The sequence below is a fragment of the Desmodus rotundus genome, chromosome 9 (assembly GCF_022682495.2).
Source record: "Desmodus rotundus isolate HL8 chromosome 9, HLdesRot8A.1, whole genome shotgun sequence".
In the NCBI taxonomy this organism is placed as follows: domain Eukaryota; kingdom Metazoa; phylum Chordata; class Mammalia; order Chiroptera; family Phyllostomidae; genus Desmodus; species Desmodus rotundus.
In genome coordinates, this window is record NC_071395.1 from 62,527,721 (window position 1) to 62,551,528 (window position 23,808).

Sequence of the window (23,808 nt, forward strand, 5' to 3'; positions counted from 1 at the left end):
AGTCCAAATTTCCATGCAGAACAGGGCACACCACTACCGAAGCCCCTGAACTAACACTGAGTGCCAGGCACCTGCACTGCGCACTCGTGGGTTTAGGCTGGCAAACTGCACAACTCCCATCAGGCAGAGATAAGCAAGGGAGTCGTGTTGCCCTCAAGACTGGGTAGTGATTCTTTTATTTAGTTATTTTTTAATTTTTTAAATTCCTCACCTGAGGATATATTTATTGATCTTATAGATAGAAAAAAGGTGAGAGAGAGAGAGGGGGAGAGAGACATTGATATGCTGCCTCCTGTATGTGCCCTGACTGGGGATTGAGTCCACACCCAGGTGTCCCCAGACCAGGGATCAAACCACAACCTTTTGGTCTACGGGACCATGCTGCCACCCACTGAGCCACCGGCCCAGGGCTGGGAAGTGATTCTTTTGATGTAAACCCAACCTAAGCAGAAAACAAGGTGAAAGCATTAAGAAGTTAACCAGACACCCTTGTACGCACGAGACATACAGTGAATACACATCCAGCAGCCTCGGACCAACTGCATGAACACGGGGTCATGGGGACTTCCCACCAATTCCTGAATCAAGCAGTTGATGAGGCGCAACCTATCAAAAGCCAAAAGATGTTCCTACTCATATCCATTCACTCTCCCTCTAAGAATGTGAGAGATCCACACTAATACTTACAAATACAAATGTTGATTTTAGTGTATCATGTATCAAAAAGAAGGAAACAACTTAATCCTTCAAAAACAGTTTAGGCAAAATAAATTATGGTACATCTATGCAACCCTTAAATATACTTTGAAATATTTCAGCGTATGGAAAATGTAAAATGAAAAAAAAGTAGTTTATGAAACTAAGGTTATAATTTTAATGTAAGGACATTATAAACATGTATAAACAAAAAGTGGTTCTCAGTAGGAGGTAAGATTAGAGGCAATTTCCTCTCCTTATAATCGTTTGTATTTTCTGAACTGCCTAAAATGAACATGTATTACCTTTAAAATCAGCATAAACTCAGAAAGAATACTCTGTTATTAAAAGAAGATGATGAGAAAGTGCCCAGTGTGCCAGGCCCACTGTGACTGGAGTTTGAGTGGGTGGTGGGAACCGCTCCGTCCTAGGCGGATGAGCAGGATTCTTCCTGCTGACAAGGGGACGAGGGGGCTAGGCGGCTCTGTGCAGGCGTCAGGGCAGAGTGGGGCATGGGGGGGGGCTGGCTGGAGAGCAGCCCCCACCATGGGGGTATCCCAGGGAAGCCAGGCGGAACTGTGACCAGGAGAATGTGACACTGACACCCCTTTTCTGAAGTGTAGCACACATTTCAAAATCACTGAGTTCCTGCAGCGAGAGCCCACAGAGTAAATTCAAGCCCCACCGCTGACCCCTTGCCTCCCCTGGGGCCGCAAAGCCAGGGGAACCAACCTGCAAGCTGCTGGTGTACTTGGTGGGATGGATGGGAGGGTGAGCTTGGTCAGACTTGTTCCCGTTGCGTGGGGTGGGGCCACCCCGCTCTAGGATGCTCTGGGCAAAGGACCCCCAGTGTGGATCAGGGGTCTGCTGCTCCACCAGTGCTGTCAGGTTTAAGTCTTTGGGGAAAACGTTTGTTTCAGTTCTGGGATAGCTGATGTACCTAATACGAAGACAAACAAACAGCATAAATTGGTCTGTAAACAACTGAATTAGATTGAAAACACTTGGTGACACCTGCGATCATCCATCTGATCCAGCCAACTCAAACGGCGGCAATCTTGGTTACCTACGTGGAGGAAAGTTCTGAGATGTGCCCCCTCGCCCACAGTGAAGTGAGAAGCAGCAAGCTCTCCTGCTAGGATCCGCAAAGCGACCAAAGGATAGATGACAGGACGGCACAGCGTAGGGCACACTGGCTACAGCTAGCCTGCAGCTGTGTGGCTGGGTCACGCTGCTGGCCCTCTCCAGCGACACTCTGACAGAGCAACCTGCGTGAGCCCCATGGCCCCGACACTGCAACAGTGTGTGTTTCTACCAGATTTTTTTGATTAAAAAAAAAAAATTTTTAGAGAAAGAGAGGCAGAGAAACATCAATAGGTTGCCCCTCACACGCCCTCAACTGGGGACCTGGACTGCAGCCCAGGCAAGTGCCCTGAGCAGGCGTTGGATGGGCGGACCTTTTGGTTTGCAGGCCGGCACTCAACCCACTGCGCTGCAACAGCCAGGACTCTACGGCCTTTCCTGAAGTATAGAAACAACAGTGCCTCCCATCAATGCAAACTATAATGTGGACCCTATATGCAACTATACCTTTTCTGTTAGCCACTTAAACATTATCGAGATTGTTTGCATTCTTTTTTTCATACAAGTCTTCGAAACCCAGTATACATTTCACACTTAAGCACATCCAAATTCGGACAACCCAAATTTCAAGGACTCAACAGTCAGCTAGGACACGTGGCTGCCACACCAGTCTGTGAGGATCCCAGTCACTGGATGGTCCGGGGTGCTCAGGACCCTTGAGGTAGCACGATTTACAATGGGCAAACCACTCCTAAAGGTGCTTCCTACCACCTGCTGGTTCCCCAGGGGGAGCTGCTGGGGGATCAAGACTGGGATTTGGATTTACCTTCTGGGCCCTTGTTTTGAAATGGCTTTTCCATTATCAGAAAAGAGATATCACTGTCAAAATTCTTCTACTTCAGGGCTTAGGAGACACGTAGACAGTTTGTGTCTCCCCATGAGCTCCATTTCTAAACTACTTCACACATCAAATTCTATTTCCAAATGTGGAATATTTACCCTTGAGTGTAGAGCTTTTCGGCAATCCTCATTGTTTCTTTAGCATTTATTCTCAACTTTCGAGAAGCCAGCTTCTCAAGCTCCTGTTAAAAGTGTCAACAGGCACGTTAGGGCATCATGCGTGAGTCAGAGGGCACGACACAGCCACACAACTCATCTTCAGACCATCCGGCCCCAGTCTCTCCAGCTACTGCCACAGAGAGGGGGGACACTGCTGAGGAAAGACTCCTGGACCTTCCAGGCAGAGCCGCATCCTGCTCCAGTGCTTCCCAGACTCTGATCTGATGCACGCAGATCCCTGGGCCCCAAGCACTCGGGATTCTGACAGGAGAGCAGGGAAAGCAGCCGGAATCTGTGCTTTTAACAAGCACTTGACACACTGACACTGACACAGGCAGTCTTTGGGAACACCGCCGGACACCCAGCAAGTTCCCCTGAATGTGAATGCCAATCTTCCAGGCCTCCTGGGAGATAATCGACTGTCCCTTCCCCTTGGTGACATTCCAACAATGATTGGCTACATGTCAAAGCATTCAACCCATGAGGAATAAAACACTTACGCCTACTGTGAAATCAACCCTCAACTCTCCCATCATCCCTCAGCGGCACACACAGCGTCACACCCAAGACAGAGACTGCACCGCCCACTCACTAGCCCTGCATGTCTCTGAGCCCGCACATTCTGCATGCTAAACCTCTAGAGTCAGCCTCCGCACGGATTACACTCTGAATTTTCCTGCAAAGAGCTAACTAGAAAGGGGCTCCCTAATGTGTCCACTGAGACTTGGGTCCCATGGGGGTGGCTCTTCTTAGGGTCAAAAATTTTGAGAAGTCCTGTTCTAGCATAGGCTCATAAAGCAGACACTTAAATGTTTACACAGACTATACAGAAATGTTAAAAGAAAAATGCTTGGCTAGAAAAACTATTCCAATTTTAACTCCATAAAAAATAAGCACATGAGAAAAATAGGAAGAGAAGACACCAAGGTTTCATCAGTGATTACACAAGAATGGCATGGTGAGGGGGACTTATCTGCCTCTTCTTGTTTCTCCAACCCTTCGTAAAGCAGTTACAGGCACTAATAACGTATTTAAAAAAAGCACTGAGGCCAAGTGGGCCCTTGGTTTGGAGTTTCTGTTTTCTCCAAGTGCTTTCCTGTGTGGCCCTGGGAAGAGTAATGTCACTGGGCCACCATCTATCTGCAGCAGAACCCTGGTCCCAAAAACAGGAAGTCAGGGGCTGGCGGAATCCCTCCAGAACATACCACAGTGTCCAAAGCTTGAGGTCTCCACTTGCTCTTTGCCTTAGAACTGACCTCCACCACAGTTGCCATGGGATCCTAGAAACCCAAAAAAAAGCAGATGCCATTTTAACCTGCAGAGGCATTTCCCCCAGCTTCTCAGCAAGAGCCCCTACTCCTCTGGGTCATAGCCACCTTCCACAGAGGCCCCTGAGCCATCCCAGGCAAGCTTCCACTGACCCTGGCCTGCAGCCTACAGCAGCGCCGATGCTAGCACCCCTCCCCACACAAGCCCAGACTCAAGAGGGGTAATTTCATAAGCCCCCTCTGGGGCCTGTGAAACACAGCAGCCCACATACCTCCTTAGTTTCCTATCTCTCACGCAGGGTTACTCTTGTTTTATTTTGTTGTTGTTTTTTTAATTCTTTATAATACAGAGTTAGAAATAGAAGAAATTATGTAATACAATCTGGAGAACTCTAATTTCAAGACCAATTTCACACTTTAAGAGACTTCAAGTGGACAAAGAACTCAGCTTAAATGATTTGTTAATGAGAATATTTGTGTACCAAAATCCAAATTTCTCTTTCCAAATAGACTGGGAACGGTGCTCCTGATGAGGAGCTCAAAGTATCCCACCTACTGTTTTTGCACCGTACCGTAGTAGAGCACAACAGAGGGCAGGACTTTTGTGCTGAGCAGACAGATGTGCAGGGCGGCTGTGCGGCTTTCAGGTAAAGGGGGAAGCAGCATGGTCTGGGGAGCTGGAGTCAGACCTGCTGGGAGCCAGCCTGTGCTCAGCCGCTTCCTAGCCCTGATGGGTCTGTACAGTCCCTTCACTTTGTCTAGCTTCCTCACCTGTCACGAGGGAGAGCAACCCCTCCTGCACAGGCACTATCAGGACTAGAGAAAATGACATGTAAACATACGGTGTGTCTGGCACGTCGCAGGGGCTCAACAGTCATTAGCCCCCTTAGCAAATCAATGCTAAACCCACCAATGTGCTACAGCCAAGAAGCACAGCTGACTCACGCAACCTAGGCAGCTCCAAGTTTTATGTAGGTACCACTGTGCACAGCCCCTGGGTTAATACAGGTAGTCACGCGCTGATAGGAAGTAGCATCGTAAAGTGGCCCATCAGTCTGAGGGATGCAACTGGGCCGCTGACTAGCCCGTGGCCTGAGCCATCGTGGCCCTTTGCGTGTGTTGCTCTCTTTGCTGACACATGCCTTCCCCAGGTTCTTCTGTGGCTGCCTCCTGCCAATCACTCTGGCCTTCACTCAAATGTCAACCCTGACATGTCCTTCACAACCACCATGCCTAGAGCAGTCCCCTTCCTGTTCTCCAGTCATTGTCATTGTATAAAATTAACTTGTTCACGCGTTTGTGACTTCCATCTCTTTAGATCTCATCTGACCAATGGCAGAGAGTTGGACCAGATGCTGTCCAACCTCCCTCCTGCTCTAGGAGTCTGTGATCTAGGGTGGTCTGGCTGATTCTTATTATTTATTTTTATTTTTATTTATTGATTTTGAGAGAGACAGACAGACAGACACCGGTTCACTGTTCCACCTATCCATGCACTCACTGGTTGCTTCTTGTATGAGCTGTGACTGGGGATCAGACCTGCAACCTTGGCCTAGCAGACGGAGCCAGGTGATCCTTATTACTTGCTAATGATAATACTCCACTTCAGGGAAAAATTTCAGCTATGTATTTCCTAAAATTTTGACATTACCTAAAAGTTCTCCAGATCCTTTTCTTCCACATTTTTCAGTGTTGTTTTCATTGGGGTCCTACTCTTTACTGGTCCCCAAAAAGTGATCTCCTGAGATGCAGACTGAGACAGCTACAGCTCAGAGGGGAAAGAGGACAGGACCACCTCTGCCAGTGCAGAGGGAGTGGCCTAGGAAACGACAGACCAGCTGTCCCAGACCAAGGGGGCTTCGAACTGTTTCCTACCTCCATGCACAGATGGTAGAGGACGAGACATGCCGTGTGGTTAAAGAGACGGTGCCTTTTCCAGCTGAATTCGACGATGCCATCTCTGTGGTCATGAGTTACTGCCGGGGAAACACAAACAGGTAGACCGTGACTCAGAGCTACATGACGTGACAGATAAAAACAGTAGTACTACAGTGACAGTCACAGGGACATGAAACCAGAGCGGATCACTGGGAAACCCGAAGTGGATCCCGAGCACTGTCAGGGCATCGCCGCAGGCCCATGGTGCCCGTGGTCATTCATGGGCCCTGAGGTTCTGCATGGCAAAGGGGAACACAGGCCCCTCCCCAAGCTCCAACTGCCCCTCTCACCCTGTGAGAGTATGACGAGGCCATCAGGAAGCAACTGCGGGACCGACCTCGCAAACAAACCAAACGGCCCAACAGAAACTGTTCTCAAACATGAGCCTGGACTGTAAACAACTGCAGAGCTACAGCCTGTGTTTTGGCCCCACACACCTTCCGCATGAGCGAGAGCATGGCCTCCCCGCCCCTCTTCCCCCCACCCCCCCGCCCCCGACCATCCCCCTGCATGCCCTGTGTGCTCTGTTCTCGGTATAATCTCATCCTGGGAAAGTCTGGGTGGTGGTCCAACTGCACAGGCTGGCTGCCACGGGTGCACACATAGGTCCTCATAACCCCATGCCTTTCACAGCCAGTCCTCCAGACCGACAACATGCTAAGGTTCTCTAGGACCTCGGCCCTTTGCATAAGAGGTTCCATGCCATAAATAACTCCCCCAGCCCTACCTTTAATTTTGTGGAAGACTTCTGGCACAAAAGCCTGAATGGCTTTGAATCTTTCCACCACAAACCCCAGTGTTGGGAACTGGCAGCTGCCATAACTGATCAGCTGCTCCGCCAACACCTCGGGAAAGATCCTCTGAAGCCTCAGGGTCTGGAACCTAGTGAAGGCAGCTCCTGGAAAGTGAGGAAGGGTAGGAAAAACCAGAAATGACCAACTGCAAGGCTAGAGCTTGCTGCACATGTTTACACACAAACCTCACTTCGGCTTCCATAACCCAATGCCCAGGGGCCATGGGAGCCCTCAGAGGCATCGGCCCGGCTCCTCACCGATCCTGAGGTCCAGCTCCTGCCTCACGTCCACAGCATCGCTCACTCTCTGGTCGGGCTCAGTCAGGTTCTCACAGGCCATCCTGATGGCTCGGGGGGTGATCTCAGAGAAACGGGCTCTCAACACCTGCAGAGTGGGTTTCACTGCAGAACAGAGAGACTCACCGTGGTCAGAGTCAAGTCACATTGCCTCTCATCATCAAGGGCTTGCTTTCCTTAAACAGCCTTGAATGAGACGGAAGCAGTTCAAGAAGCTGCAAGGTATCTAATTTTACTGGTTAGGTTAAATGAACAGTACGCTCTCTAAGAGGTAAACTTCATTATAACTGCCAAACTGAGCATTGTCAGAAATAGAAGTGCACTGAATTTAGCTATTAACTAAAATTCTCTGGGGGAGCCTTTCCAGACTTTAATCTCACTTGCTCTCTTAGACCTTTTGGGAAAAGAAAAATGTTAATTCAAAGGTGCCTATAGAGGAATTCAATGTCCTGTCATGGAAGTAACATAGGACATATACACTGTCCCTGAAAGGTAATGTATTTAAATTGTAGGAGTTACTATAGCTTCAAACTCAAGAACACGTAGGGAAAACAGCAACACCCCCAGTCTTTGAAGCCTGAGAATGGCCTGCACATCACTTCCTTTAAGTCACAGGTGGAGAACACAAGGCCTACAGGCTGAATCTGGCCCAGCACCTTGTTTCTACCTGGCAGCAGCACCGAGCTCCATGCCCCTAGTTAAGGAGTAGTTACATTTATCCAGTCCTAAAATTATATTCGGCCCTTTGAAGGCAACCGGAAGGCTGATATGACCCGGTGTAAATGAGTTGGACACCCCTGCTCTAAGTTATCTGAAATCATTAACCCTGTATGTGTCATTTCAGTTCACTTCAACATTTATTAACGTTTAGGAGATAAAATTAAAATAGGAGATTGCCCTGGCTGGGTAGCTCAGTTGGTCAGAGCAGAGTCCCAGTGCGCCAGCGCTGTGGGTTTGACACCTGGTCAGGGCACGCAAAAGAGCTAATTAATGAATGCATAAATGGGTAGAACAACAAATCAATGCTTCTCTCTCTCTCCAATGTCAATAATAAAAATAAGTTAATATAGATTAAGAAAATCAAATCTTGCATACCTAAGAATTATGTTATTAACAATAAACTTAACTTAAAAAAAGAAAAAAACACCAAAAAACTAAAACAATTGAAATATTTTATTTTTTTAAATACTTGCACAAGGATACATTTACTGATTTGAGAGGGAGAAAGAGAAATATCGATGTGAGAGAGAAACATTGATCAGTTGCCTCCCATACACATCCCAACAGGACTGAACCAGCAACCTGGGTATGTGCCCCGACTGGGAATTGAACCCATGACCTTTCAGTGCACAGGACAACGCTCCAACCAACAGAGCCACACCAGCCAGGGCCAAATGAAGTATTCTAGAATTAATCTTCATACTTTAACTATGGTGCTTACATTCTTTGGTACATATTCAATACATAATTTAAAAAATAGAACATAAGTCCCTGTTCTCGAGGAGCTAGCCATCGAGGAGCTAATAGGATAAGCCCTGAGCTTCAGGGTCTGTGCCACCTGTTGACTCATTCAGTCCTTACACCACTCTAGAAACTGTACCAGACTGGCCCAACTTTCCAGACAAGGAAGTCCAAGCACCCAAAGGGTCAGAGACTTGCTCTAAGCCAGTGAGACTGGCAGATGAATTCAGGAGAAGAGTTTATGGGGAAGAACTTAGGCACAGCCCCTCGCACACATACGCAGGAGAATCATCTATTTATGTGGCCCCAAGGCACAGAAACTCAGAAGTGGCATCACTTACCAGCCTTGCATACGTGGATAACCTCAAACCCGATATTTTCACCTTCTCTGTCACAGTCAGTCCAGATCACCAGGGCCTGACACTGCCGAGTCTCTCGTTCCAGAGTTTTCTGAAGTTCCCGATAGGAAACCGCAGTGAGAGCCCAGCCCACAGAGCAATTACTTTTTACCTCTACACTAAACAGATCTGACTGAATATTCATGATGTTCTTGAAATATGCCAACTCGGTGAGAAAAAGAAACCAGAGAAAACTATTCTTGCCAGTTCTAAGGATGGTGAAGCAACTAATGCAACCAGCTTAGAATCACACCCATTCACGAGCTTCTAGAGGACTGAGGGTTGAATGTAACTATACCAGCATGAAGAAACCTAAAACTCAGCTCTAACACGTGCATATAACTCTAGTGGGTCTGGTTATGTTCTGGGTAGAAAAATCAGTAAACGTCTTATTTGAGTTTCATCCCAGTTACCCAGTTACCATTGAACTAACTATAGGTGCTCTGACTGCTTGAAAACTCACGATTTACTGTCAAAGGACCATTTATATTACTTTGTAGTCTCTTCATGCTAACCAGAGGTGGGGTGGGAGCTAGAATTAGTAATTTAACAATACTTAAAGAGTTTAAACAGCTCCTATTCATAAAAAGGCTTTACCTCAGTCCCTCGGCCACGTGGTTTAAATGGCCTCATTTATAAAATGAGTGGGAATAATTTTTAAGTCATGGTACCTAGTTTGGTGGAACATCTCATCTCTAAATTCCAATACCCTGAAAATACGTAAGTCACAAGTTCCTCTGTTTTGTGGTTACTCAACTCCAGTGTCATAGGTCTTCCAAAAGATCCTACCTTGATGTCTACAAAGTTCTCTGGGCAATATTTTTCAATTTCTGCTTCAAAGAGGACAAGGGGATTGCAGCTCTGCCTAGAGAAGAAACAAAAACACAAAAAGCACAAATGGAGGACCCTCCATTTTAGTGAGGAAAATTTGCTCTAGTACACTCACACGTGGATCCCTCACAGAAAAAGTCCCACATGAAAATGCCAGAGCGTTAAAAGTAAGACTCGGCACCTCTGAGCTGCTAAGAAGAAAGTCTAGAGCCCTTTCATGCCTATCTGCAACAGGACAAATGTAACCCAACGACTGAATGAAAAATTCTGGCTGTACTGGGGAGCACAAGTAAAAGTAGCTATTTATTTTAAACATATGGTAAAAATTCACAATAAATCAGTTAATCCTAGGTCACTGCTATGGTCTCTATAATTTGTCGACCCCCCACCCCCAATTCATACACTCAAATCCTAACAACAAGTGATGGTGCAGAAGGTGGGGCCTTTGGATGGTGATCAGGTCATGGGGGTGGGGGCTCATGAGTGGGACTAGTGTGCTTATAAAACAGGCCCCACAGAGCTCCCTAGACCTTCCACCAGGCAAGGACGCAGGGAGAGGCCAGCAGTCTGCAACCAGAAGGCCCTCATCCAATCACGCTGGCACTCTGATCTCCTACTCCCAGCCTCCATAACTGGGAGAAGTAAATTCGCAGTTTATCAACCAACCAGTCTCATTATAGCAGCCTGAACTGATGTGGAGAGTCACCAGAGTATTATAGGTTACACAGTTAAGATCAACATGCCTCAAAATTCCTGTAGTCTTTTACAACTGACTGCAATAATCTGAAAGGACCTCCCCCAGGAACTGTACTAACCATTTGCGAAACCGCATCTGGAAATCATGAGCCAGCAAATGTCCAGAAACCGAAGTCATTATCATGGTAACATTCTAAATGATAACAAAATTTAAGTTAGTCTTTTAGCAACTATTTTTTGCCAAATCATTTAAATAAAAGGGAGAAACTTCTAGAAAAGAAAAAAAGGGGTTGCGGGCAAAGGGGAAGGAATGAACAGGTAGAGCACAGAGGATTTTTAGGGCAGTAAAAATACTCTGTATATTATAATGATGGATATGTTTACATATACATTTGTCCAAAGCCACAGACAGTACAACACGGAGTGAACCTCAGTGTAAACCATGGACTCCGGGTGATAATGTGTCAAGGTCGGCTCATGAATTACAACAAATGTACTGTGATGAGGGATGCTGATAATGGGGGAGAGGCTATGTGTGTGTGGGGGGGAGCAGAAGGTATGTAGGAACTCTCTGTACCTCCCCAAGTTCACAGTGAACCTGAAACTGCTCTAAAAAAATTAAGCTGATGAAAAACAAAACAAAAATGAATTGGGACGAAACAAACATAAATACAGCTCTTTGAAGCCAAAAGCCATAGTAATAAAAGACGATCACCATTCTAATTCTATGACCATGATGCTTTTTGTAGCATTTTAAATTTCTTCAAACTATTGTATATCACTTCTTTCTTGTTATAAAGAGCTGAGATGGGACCATATTTTATTAAAATGATCACCTATAACCAGGGATCTTTAGTTCATAACAACAGTTACTCTTAAAAGACAGTGACATATTCTTTAATGGCCAGGTTGGCTAACTCTTCTTGATTAGATAATTCTAAAGTACAAGCAATTTAAAGAGGACTTGTTGTAAACAGCTGCTCTTTTTAGTCATAATTAAAAACCCAACGGCCCTGGCTGGTGTAGCTCGGTAGATTGAGCACAGGCTGTGAACCAAAGGGTCACCAGTTTGGTTCCCAGTCAGGGCACATGCCTGGGTTGCGGGCTAGGTCCCCAGTAGGGGGCATGCAAAAGGCACCCACACACTGGTATTTTTCTCCCTCTCTCTTTCCCTTCCCCTCTGTCTAAAAATAAATAAATAAAATCTTAAAAAAAAAAACCCACCCACAAAATCCCCAACGACTGTACACCAAAATGGCACATGATCTGAAAGCACACTTTAGTTGTATGATGGAAATGCTGTAGTGTATACCTGGCCATACAGATGATAATCAAATTCATAGATCTTGTTGAATTTCGAAAGTCCTTCCCTCTGTAAGACAAAACAGAAATAAAGAAAATACATGAACTACACAAAAAGGGTTCCTTAACATATAAGATCAGGCAAAACTCTGCTAAGTGGGGATATTAAAAATGTAATAGGATTCCCTAGAGATAAAAATTTTGCTAAATTACTAACACTGTTTATTAAGTGGTCCCTCAAAACACAGTTATAGGCCCTGGCCAGTTAGCTCAGTTGGTTAGAGCATTGCCCAGATATGCCAAGGTTGCAGGTTTGATCCCCAGTCAGGGTACAGATAAGAATCGACCAATGGATACATAAATAATTGGAACAACAAATTGATGTTTCTCTCTCCTTTCCCCTCCCTCTCTCAAAAATCAATAAATAAAAATTCTTTAAAAAATCACTTATTAAGCCCCTACTTGATAGAGTCCAGGGAGTTTTTATTCTGGAAAGTAACCTTGAGATCAGCTAGTACACAAAGACTAGCTGATGAGAATGGACTTGTCTAAGGACACAAGACAAACTGACGGCTGAGAAAGGATTAGGGCATAACTCTCGATTTTTTCTTTCCTCTCCACGTATTACTACCACTTCCTGGCTATAGAATTTTACCAATAAACTGGTGAATGTGGGCAAATCATTTGCTTTTCTGAACCTCAATTTATTCTTCTTTTAAAAAAGCTTTTAGTCTACAGCCTACCACCCTGAACGCGCCCGATCTCGTCTAAAAAAGCTTTTAGTTTTTATTTCCTTTTAAAGAGAGCGGAAGAGAGGGAGAAAGAAGGGAGGGAAACATTGATGTGAGAGAGAAATGGCAACGATTGCTGCATACCTCCAACTGGGAACCTGGCCCACAACCCAGGCATGTGCCTTGACTGGGAATCGAACTGGCGAGCTTTCAGTTTGCAGGCTGGTGCTCAATCCACTGAGCCACACCAGCCAGGGCAATTTATTATTATTTTTTTAAACTTTTATTTTACTTACTGATTTTAGATAGAGGAAGGGAGGAAAGGAGGGAGGGAGAGAAACATCAATTTGTTGTTCCACTTATTCATGCATGCATGGTTTCTTGTATGTGCCCTGACCAGAGATCAAAGCCACAACCTTGGTGTATTGGGAGGATGCTCTAACCAACTGAGCTACCTGGCCAGGGTTACCTCAATTTATTCTTGAGTGAAGTTACCCCCAAGAGGTAACTGGGTCTGAAATCCATGAACACTATGAGACCCAGTCAGGACTGGAATCCGGTCTACACAACACTTCTTCAGCTGTACTTATCGATGAGCACGACCCTCTCTAAAGAGAACCCACCTTCTTCCACAAAGAGGGCTGTGATGCAAACCGCTACACTGCCAAAAAACCTGCATATCACTTTGACCCCCTCCCCCAAAACTTAACTAATAGCCTATTTTGACTGAAGGCTTAATGATAACAAATAGTCGACACATATTTTGTATGTTATATGTATTGTATACTGTATTCTTACAGTAAGGCAGGGGAAAAATGTTATCAAGAAAATCTTAAGAAAAATATATTTACAGTGCACATATTTACTGAAAAAAAATGCATACGTAAAGCTGCACTGTTCAAACTTGTGTTGTTTGAGGGTCAACTGTATTTTTGTATGTGAGTTTCACACCAACTCTGCACAGAAGACAAGAGAAAGGCAAACTGGGGAAATGTTCAAGGGCCAAGGAAAATCAGGGTTGACAAGATTCTCCCTCAGGCTCACAAATACAATTTTTCTGTGTGGAATACTGAATGAGGTTCTTTATAAAGAGCAAATTTAAAGAGGGAATTTATTTTAGTATTTGATAGATAGCTAAGAGTTCATTGCTCTAATCATGCCAAGAAAAGAAGCCTCTCTATAACTCTAAATACTAGTTAGGCATTTTTAGTACAGTAGTCCCCCCATATCCTCAGGGAATACATTCCAAGAACCCCAGTAGATCCCTGAAACCTCGAATACTACTGAACCCTGTAAGAGGGCTGTCTGGAAAAAGTCCAACCACTGTTAATATAACGAGAATGGTTTGCCTAACATTGATGTATCCTGGCAGCCAAGGACAACGGACTGGAATGTGCATGTGTAAACAATGATGACTTCACTGTCCTAGCCGGTGGGTGCGGTACACATCACGGAGTAAGCATGTGTACTGTGTGGTTATCGCATTCAAAATGACTGAGTGAGGAGAGCAACAAATGTGCATCAGATTTAGCATTAAGCTCGAACATTCCAGAACTTCTGGTCAAGATGGCAACATAGGTAAACACTACTCACCTCCTCACACATCCACATCAAAATTACAACTAAGTTATAGAACAACAATCACTCAGAACCATCAGAAACCAAGTTGAATGGAAGTCTGACAACTACAGAATTAAAGAAACCACATCCATCCAGGTAGGAGAGGTGGAGACGTGGAACATGCTGGTCGCACACCCACATGTGGTGGATAAAAATTCAGGAGGGATATCTCAGGAGTGAGGAGTACCTGCCCCACACCATGTCTAGCAGCCCAGGATTCCAGTGCTAGGAAGATAAGTCCCCATAACTTTTGGCTGCAAAAACCAGTGGGGATTGAGTTGGAGGAAGAAACTTCTATAATCCCAAGCAGTTCCTCTTAAAGAACTCACACGTGGATTTACTCAGACTCACTCCCTCTGAGCTCCAGCAATGGGGTAGCAGCTTGAAAGGCACCAGTGGCATGCACAGAGGAACTAAAGTGCCTGGCATCGAGGTGGAAGCTGGGGGGCAGCTTTCTCCCAGACAGAAAGGTGGGCAGAGGCCATTGTCCCTTTTCTAAATCCTCCCTCTACAGAGCCACAGAGCCGGCAGGCAGGTGCCATATTTGAGACTCCAGCAACCTGGCTAACACTGTTTGCCCAGCCCTGGAGATCCCAAGACTCAGTCCCACCCAACTATGGGCCCACCCAAACTGTTAACCATGACTTTTCATATGAATGACTGGTCTTGGTTCATGCTTCACAACTTCCTAAATCCTCTCAAACAAGCAACAGTTGACTTCAGGAAGCAGCAGCCAGCCTAGATTCACAGCTTGACTTCACCTGGGAATCTCCAAGCCCAGCACAAGTAGCAGCCATCTCAGATTGCTTTATAGCTCAGGCAGGGCGGCCCCAGGCAGAACCCAGGTGGGGGCTGACCTTGGCCTGCACCACCCAGGAAACCCCAGAGTCCCTGCACAGCTGATCCTCTACAGAATGTGGAGATTGGTGGTCAGCAGTCACAGCCAGTCCTTGGAGTTCACTGGCCTGGGAAATCATTCCCATTGACCTGCCAACAGCAATCAAGGCTCAACTACAAGAAGAGGGTGTACTCAGTCCATATGAAGGGCACACCTCGAGTACCCAGCTTGGGTCATAGGGGAGGCTGTGCCACTGGACCCAGCAGGACACCTACTATATTAGGCCACACTACCAAGACACAGAGTCATAGCAGCTCTACCTAGTACACAGAAACAAACACAGGGAGGCTGCCCAAATGAGGAGACAAAGAAAGAACTGAAAGATGGCCCAACTGAAAGAAAAGATCAAAAGTCCAGAAAACAAACTAAACAAAATTGAGATAAGATGTCTACCCGATGCTGTTGGGAACTGTTCTTTCTGGCTTCAAGAGTTGTAACCTCACCCACAGACAAAGAGGTCCCACAGCTAGGGGACCTTGGGACCATAAGCCACTAAGGAGACAAAACTTATCCTCCCGGCAGGAGCGCAACCTCTGCCCCCTTTACTTCATCCTGCTTGGCCTCTGGAGGATGGCTGGATAGTCAATGATGGGTAAGATTTCTCAAGAAAGGAACAACCGAAGACAGACACAGTCATGAAGGGTCATCAGGGAAGGACTTAGGGATTGTGGGAGAGGGACAAAAGACCCTCGCCCCTCAGCTTTGTCATAGCCTGAGTCCTCATTCGATCTGTAAAAAGTCTCCTACTCTCTTGGCTGTCTTGCTCCCCCGCCTGATTCAGACCTGAAAACAATGCCAAAGGGGGATGCAGCCCTCAGACCTGAGAAAAATGCATTAAATCCTGTGAAACCTACTTTACTAAGAATGTCCTCAAGCTATGCATACTAAATGTTTAGGGTCCAAGCACTAATGAGTTTGTTTCCCCAGGTTTTATGGCCGATTGGCATCACCCCGTCTACCAGACCCTGGCTCAAAAGGACCCCCGTGATCCCAGAAATTTTGTCTGTAAATTATATCTCCTTTCTTTAATATGCATCCCTATGCAAGCTAAACTCAATAAAAGCCGTTTGGGAGAAGGGCTGGGAGCCTTCCCCACTAGAGGGAATCACCACCCTCTTTCCCACTGGAACAACAGATTGTGTCTGGGACGATTTATTCTCATCCATGGCAGGCGGGAGAGCTCTGTGGGATGGAGTTCACCAACAAGATACAGAATTCAAAACACTGGTCATAAGGATGCTCAAGGAACTTAGGACCTCAACAGCATGAAAAAGAACCAGTCAGAAACGAAGGACACAGTAATTGAAATAAAGAACAATTTACAGGGAAACAACAGTAGAGTGAATGAAGTCGAGAATCAAATCAATGACTTGGAACATAAGGAAGAAAAAAACAACCATGCAGAACAACAAGAAGAAAAAAGAATCCAAAAAAACAAGCATAGTGTAAGGATCTACTGGGACAACTTCAAGCGATCCAACATTCACATCATAGGGGTACCAGAAGGGGAAGATTAAGAGCAAGAAATTGGGAATCTATTTGGGGGGAAAAAAGAAAGAAAACTCCCCTAATTTGGTGAAGGAAATAGACATGCAAGTCCAGGAAGCACAAAGAGTCCCAGACTGGGGGGAAAAAAGAAAGAAAACTCCCCTAATTTGGTGAAGGAAATAGACATGCAAGTCCAGGAAGCACGAAGAGTCCCAGACAGGTTGGACCCAAAGAGGAACACATCAAGTCACATCACAATTAAAATACCAAATGTTAAAGATAAAGAGGGAATCTTTATTTTTAACAAGCAGCAAGAGAAAAGCAGAGAGTTACCTCCAGGGCAGTTCCCATAACACTGTCAGCTGATTTCTGAAAAGAAACTTTGCAGGCTAGAAGGGATTGGCAAGAAATATTCAAAGTCGTGAAAATCAGGGACCTACAACCAAGATTGCTCTACCCAGCAAAGCTATCATTTAGAATCAAAGGGCAGATAAAGATCCTGACACATAACAAGGTTGAGGTATCCTGGCTGCAACAGGCTGAGTCCTGTTAACTCAACCTTTCCCCAGTTCAGCCCCAAGTTGTTCCAAGGTGCACATCAATGGTCCCTTGAGTCTCTTGGGAACACAGTCTGAACACCACTGTTCTAATCCTCTCCAAGTAAATGATTTAGCAAATACCATGGATGATCCCAGGTTCAGGACTCTCCCAGGCAGTCTCCTCTACCAATGGAGAGTCTTAAGGATGTGAAATATTTTCCTGATATTCCAACCCTCCTGTAATTCCCATGTGTGATTCTACCCCTTAGATGAGATTCTCAGATGCTTTGGGCTGCTCCCAATTATAGTGTTTTGGAGCCCAGAGAAAGAAAACCTAGTAGACAGACCAAGAATGTGGCTCTGTGATGTCTTTGCTATCCACTCTACTAAAAAAGAGTCTAAGTCACATCTTCTCCAAGCACTTTGTAGAAACTGATCACACTGCTGCCACTTAATCTGTAGTAGGATTCTTTTTAAGATTTCTCCCTTTGAGCCCTGCTTGGTGTAGCTCAGTGGATTGAGTGTCGGCCTGCAAACCAGAGGGTCGCAGGTTCGTTTCCTAGTTGGGGCACATGCCTGGGTTGCGGGCTGGGTCGCCGGTGTGGGGTGCACGAGAGGTAACCACACACTGATGTTTCTCTCCCTCTCTTTCTCCTTCCCTCCCCATCTCTCTAAAAATAAATAAATAAAATCTTTTAAAAATGTCTCCTTTTGAATATAAAAATAAAATCATAGAAAATTTGTGCACACATAAAAACATCCTCAAGGATCTATTGGTTATTAGCAGTGGTTACTGTGGCTGGTGGGGATGGTTTACTTCTTGATATATGTATGTCTTCTCTGAAGTGTGTGCAATAATTACAACTGTTTACTGTTAAAGAAAAAAGGTGAAAAATTCTATCTCAATATTTTGTGAATTTCTTTCAAATATGTATATGTATATACATATATATACATTTAAAACATATTAAAGTGTTTTCCATAATACCTAATAATCTATCACAAATTACATACAATTTATTTAACCATTATATTTCCACTATCAGTTCTTGTTTCAATTCCTTGCTATTATAAAGCTGCAATGGCCATCATTTGATTCTGACCTGTGTATGTCTGTATGTTTTAGCACCTCCACAAAATTTAAGTCCCTTACATGGTAGTGATTATGACATTTGATGAACATTTACCATGTGTTTTTCATGTAGCTGGCTCTGTTTGAGGGATAAAAAAAATGAATGGGAGCTGTCACTGTTCTTGGGGAGGTGACACACCAATGGGAGAGATGGACAAACAGCTAGATAACTCCATTCATGACGACTGCTATCATCAAGAGACATGGAAATGCATCTCGAAACAGAGAAGGAAACGGACAGAGAGGACACTCAGGAAAGACTTCACAAAAGAGGTTACATTTAGGTTGCCTTTTATTTCTTTTTTTAAAAGACAAAGAGTTCATGAGGAGAAAAGAAGGAAATTATCATTCCACGAGAGGGACCAAGATTTATAAAAAAAGCACGGTGAACTTTTAAACTCAGTTTCTATCACTCCCTTCCTTTCCATTCCCTCTGCTCCTACTCGAATTATTCCATGGGTTCTAGAGTTCAGGCTTCTGACCTTTCACATGCGGAAGTTCAACAGCTGTCGCCTCAACTCTAGGTGTTCACTCTTCAAATTCTCTGCTGCCAGAGTGATTCTGGCACAAATATGACCCCAGTACTCCCCACTTAAACTTATGTTGCTGCCCTGACCAGGTGGCTCAGTTGGTTGGAGCATTATCCCATGCACCAAAAGGTTGCAGGTTCAATTCCCAGTCAGAGTGCGTATCTAAGATGGGGGTTCAACCCCTGGTGGGGGTGTGTACAGGAGGCAATTGATCAATGTTTCTCTCTCAATAAACATATACCCTCAGATGGGGATTAAAAAACCCTACACTGCTCATGTCAATTGATGCAGAAAAAGCCTTTAATAAATAAATTTTCAACATCCTTCATATGGAAACCCCACAGCTAACATCATGATACTCAATGGTAGAAGAGTAAAAGCTTTTCCTCTAAGATGAAGAACAAGACAAGAATGTCGGTTTCACCACTGTATCCAAGATTACTAGATTTTAGCCAGAGCAACTAGATACAAAAAAGATATAAAAACATTCCAATTTGAAAGGAAGAATTATCTCTATTACAGACAATAAGATTTTATAAACAGAAATCTTAAAGAAGCCAAAAAAAACTATTACTACTGATAAAAAAATCCAGCATATTTGCAGGATATAACTTACACACACACACAGAACACTCCAGCAGCAATGAACAATCTGAAGAGGATATTAAGAAAACAATTCCATTCATGACAGCATCCCAAAACCAACGAAAACTACAACACATTGCTGGAAGAATTTAAAGATCTAAATAAATGGAAAGACTGTGTTCTGATCAAAGATGATATTAAGATGGTAATACTTCCCAAAGTGATTTACAGATTCAGTGCAAGCCTTACAAAACTCCCAACAGTCTTTTTTGCAAAAGAAATGGAAAAGCGGATCCTACATTTCCTACAGAGTTGCAAGGGGCCCTAAGCAGCCAAAACATCGTTTTTGAAAAAAAGAGAACTAAGTAGAAGGACCCATACTGCCCAGTTTCAAAACTTACTACCAAGCTACAGTAATCAACAGTGTGGTACTGGCATAAGACTAGATATCCAGAAAAATGGAATAGAACTGAAAGTACAGACAGGAAGCCAAACATCTATGGTCGACTGATTTTGGGGTTCCTAGACCACCCAATGGAAAATGTAGGGGGTTTTTTCCCCAAGATTTTATTTATTTTTAGACTGGGGAAAGGAAAGGAGAAAGACATGGAGAGAAATATCAACTAGTTGCCTCTTGCACACACACCAACTGGGAACGTGGCCACAACCCAGGCATATGCCCTGGTTGGTAACTGAACCGGCGACTTTTTGCTTGGTGGTACGGTACCCAACCAACTGAGCCACACCGGTCAGGGCACAAAAGGATCATCTTTTCACCAAATGGGAAAAACTGGGTATCGGTAAAAGAATAAAGTTGGATTCTTACTTTACACTATATGGAAAAAATTAGCTAAAAATGGACCAATGACCTAAATATAAGAGCTAAAACTCTGAGAAGAAAACATAGGGGCATGACCTTAGATTTGGCAATAATTTCTTAGATATGGCACTAACAGCATAATCCACAAAAGAAAAAACAGATAAACGGGAGTTCAAATTAAAACCTTTTGTGCATCAAAGAACACGATCAAGAGAGTGAAAAGACAACCCACTGAATGGGATAAAATATCTGCAAATTGTTTATCTGAGAAGGATCTAGAACCCTGAACATGTAAAGAACTCTTATAACTCCACTTAAGACAAACAACTCAATTCAAAAACAGGTGGAAGACATGAACAGACATTTCTCCAAAGAAGGTACACGGTGACCGATAAGCTCAGGAAAACACGCTCAGTGTCATTAGTCATTTGGGAAAGCAAATCAAAACCATGACACAATCAAAAGAAATGAAAAAAAACAGCAAATGTTAGTGAAGAAGTAGAGAAACTTCAAAAATTGCTGGTGAGAATGTAAAATGTTTCAGCCACTGTGGAAAATAATTCGGCAATTCCTCAAAAAGTTAACCATAGAGTGAAGAGTGAAGTTATGGCCCAACAGTTCCACAAATAGGAATTTACTGCGAAGAACTGAAAACTGGCATTCAGACAAAAACTTGTACATGAATGCTTACAGCAGCTCTCTTCACAATAGCCAAAGGTAGAATCAACTCAAATGTCACCAACTAATGAGCGGGTAACAAAATGTGATTTATCTATACAATGGAATATTATTCAGTCTTTCATGAACACAGTAGAAATACATGCTACAACATGGATGAATTTCAGAAACAGCACACTAAGTAAAAGAAGCCTGACACAAAAGGCCACATATTATGATTCTTTTTATATGAAATACCCAGAATAAGCAAATTCTCGGGGACAGAAAGCAGATTAGTGGTTGCCAGGGACTTGGAGAAGTAGAGAATGGGGAGTGACTGCTTACTGGCTATGGAGTTTCCTTGTGGTGATAAAAAATCTGGAACTCGATAGTGGTGATGGCTGCACAGTTGTGAATATACTAAATGCTACTTCAAAATAGTTTAAATAGTAAATGTTATGTGTACTTTAATACTTGTGTATAAAATATTACATGGTTCTCTAATACCGTTATGATCTGCCTTCAACTTCCTCTCTTAACTCCCTGATTCCTCCTCCCACTCTTAACTTCTCAGTTTTTTAATACTCCAAACTGTTTCAAGCCACTGGTTGTTCTTTACACATACTGCTTCCACTGCTGGGTAAGACTTTCAAGTCTCATCCAACAAATGTTGACTGAAAGACTCCTGTATTCCAGGCACCATGTTAGGCACTAGGGATACAGCAATGCCAAAACAGACATAGCCCCTTTCCTTTGGAGCTTAGAGGCCAAGGAGGGGTGGTGAGAGACAGCAAATAAATTACTACACAGTGTATTATTTCACTGATATTGGTAGCTATCTTTCAAATAGTACAGGGTACCATGACAGCACATCATAAAGTGTCCCTCTCCCAGTTGTGGGGAGAGAATGGGAGGAAAGGTTCCTTGAAGAAGAAACATTTAAACAAAGCCCTGAAGAATATAGAAGCAAGTAAGTTAGGTGTGTAGATGGGCCACTTTTAAGAGGCTCAGAGCCCTCTAAGTAGAAAAACCTTGGAGCTGGTCACCAGGACTCTCAGCACTGGAAAGAGCTGAACCTCTCAGCACCCATAGGCCCTTAGCTCCTACTCCCACTAGCCACATACTAGAAACAGGTCTAAGGGCCCTGGGATTTGAAAGAGAAAGGAGCAGGGAACTTCACCCCATGCTCTCAGAAATGTTCTCCAGAAAACCATTTCAGCCTCTGTTTTTGTTGTTTGAGAGACTTTCTGGAACTGCTCTTAAGGCCTTCACGTTAACTCCCTTCTGAAACCCTTTCTTACTCTCCCCTTCGTTTGTGCCCCAGTGTGTCTCCAATACATCTTATCCCTACTTGCCCATCTCTCAGAATTTGTATGATAGTGTGGCCCCTGTGAAAGAAGATAACCACTAAGGGCTCCTATTGGCTAACTGGGCTCAAATTTTTTAAAAACAGAGCCTAACAACCATTTCTACACAAGGGCCTCTCACGTGAACTGGTCTTCACAGAGAAGCCTGCTCTGAACTGCCAGCCTGCACTGTCTTTGGCATCTGAGCAGCCCTTACAAAGGACTTCCTGGAATCCCATTTCAACCAATAGGACTGAGGCTTTTCCCAACCGGTCTGAGTTGTGCAACTATATTTTCCCCACCAACCAGAGGGGCTCCATTCTGACCAATCACTATAGTGTCTTTTGCACCAAACTGCAAGGATTTGGAGTCCTTATTTGCATGAAGTAGTACTAATTAGGGGTCAAGGGTGAGGACTTACCTCTATATAAATCAGTGTTCCTTCTGAGCACTTACCCTGTCCACTTAAGAATGTTTCCCCAGCTGAAGCTCAAAGACCCATGGCTGTTTTGCACTGAATAAAGTTTCCTTCTTCACTGCACCCCAAGTTAGGGATTCCTGTGTTGAATTGATAGTCAAGGGCCATTGTTGGCAGTAGGAAAAGGTCTGAGATCTGCCTCTAACCTCCAAACCGTACACAGTGTTGCCCTGTGAGTAGGCCCTTAAAGACTGCAGAATCAGCATGTCTGTAGAACTGCAGGGGGGTATGGCAGAAAATAGGGTTCCCTGGGAATGATCAGGCAGGGCTTGAAAGTCAAGTTAAAGGAGCTTGGTCAGTGATTTCCAACTTCATCGGGTTTTAGAACCCGGAGGGAAGAATGAGTGAACTGCAGGAAGACCCAAGGATTTCAAACGAATGAGTGAAACCTCTTCACTACATTTAAAAATGTCTATCAATCAGTCCTAAGAGAAGACGGGTGGCCATTGCAATGGTCTCGGGGACACAGTGAAGATCCACAGGTGAGAGAAGTCGCCTTCATCTCTATGCCCGGCGCCCACCACGATGTCCCACTCCGTGGGCCTCACCAAGTACAGCTGCTAGGAAATGCGTCTCCTTACCCGCCTCATGCGACCGTTGGACAGCAGGTCGGCGATCCCCTTGGCCGCGTCGTTTTTCTCAGCCACACAGAGGACTTTGCGCACGCCTCGGAAGGCCACCTCCATGGCGGAGACGGACAGGTTTCGTCCTCCAGGCCAACGCACACAGCGGAGCGCGCAGCGGACGACGGGGAAGATCATCCCGGGTGCTCGCGCATGCTGGGGAAATCGAAGTGAGCACCACTCCGAGCCCACCCTAACGAATTAGAGACTCCAGGAGCCGCCAGTGCGGCGGACACCATTCCGGTCTCCTCCCATCAGCCCACCGGGCTTCAGAGTTACAGCCACTTAGCCTCTTCCTCACCACCGCCGTCCGCGAGCCAAATCCTGCACCGCCACGCTCCGCTCCCGCCCGCCTTCTCCCGCCACTTCCGCCAGGCGCGAGTCCACAGGACCCGAGAACTACAACTCCCACGCTGCCCCGCGCTCCTGGACCCCAGGTCCCAGCGCGTTTCCGCGCCCCCACATTTCCTCTCCTCCCAAACAGTAGTTTCACCGATTGGTTCTTGGAGGAGGCCGCTCCACAGTCCCGCCCAAATCTT

General features: G+C 44.9%; 1 protein-coding gene across 2 annotated transcripts in view; it reads right to left on the minus strand.

The window, feature by feature from the left end:
* The window catches only part of TOP3A (DNA topoisomerase III alpha), a 36,578-nt gene extending 12,848 nt beyond the window's left edge, over positions 1-23,730 (minus strand). The window contains exons 1-12 of one of the 2 annotated variants that reach the window (XM_045198849.2): positions 23,228-23,361; positions 22,625-22,726; positions 11,833-11,892; positions 10,640-10,713; positions 9,783-9,858; positions 8,937-9,045; positions 7,096-7,239; positions 6,772-6,942; positions 5,982-6,082; positions 4,044-4,118; positions 2,779-2,861; positions 1,429-1,636 (exon numbers count right to left, since the gene is read on the minus strand). In XM_045198849.2, coding sequence (XP_045054784.1) covers positions 1,429-1,636; positions 2,779-2,861; positions 4,044-4,118; positions 5,982-6,082; positions 6,772-6,942; positions 7,096-7,239; positions 8,937-9,045; positions 9,783-9,858; positions 10,640-10,704 — 1,032 coding nt within the window. In that variant the 5' untranslated portion in view covers positions 10,705-10,713; positions 11,833-11,892; positions 22,625-22,726; positions 23,228-23,361. Of the gene's footprint in view, positions 1-1,428; positions 1,637-2,778; positions 2,862-4,043; positions 4,119-5,981; positions 6,083-6,771; positions 6,943-7,095; positions 7,240-8,936; positions 9,046-9,782; positions 9,859-10,639; positions 10,714-11,832; positions 11,893-22,624; positions 22,727-23,227 lie in introns of both variants that reach the window. The other variant, XM_024564696.4, reaches the window with a different exon arrangement.
* Between the last annotated feature and the right edge of the window lie 78 nt (positions 23,731-23,808).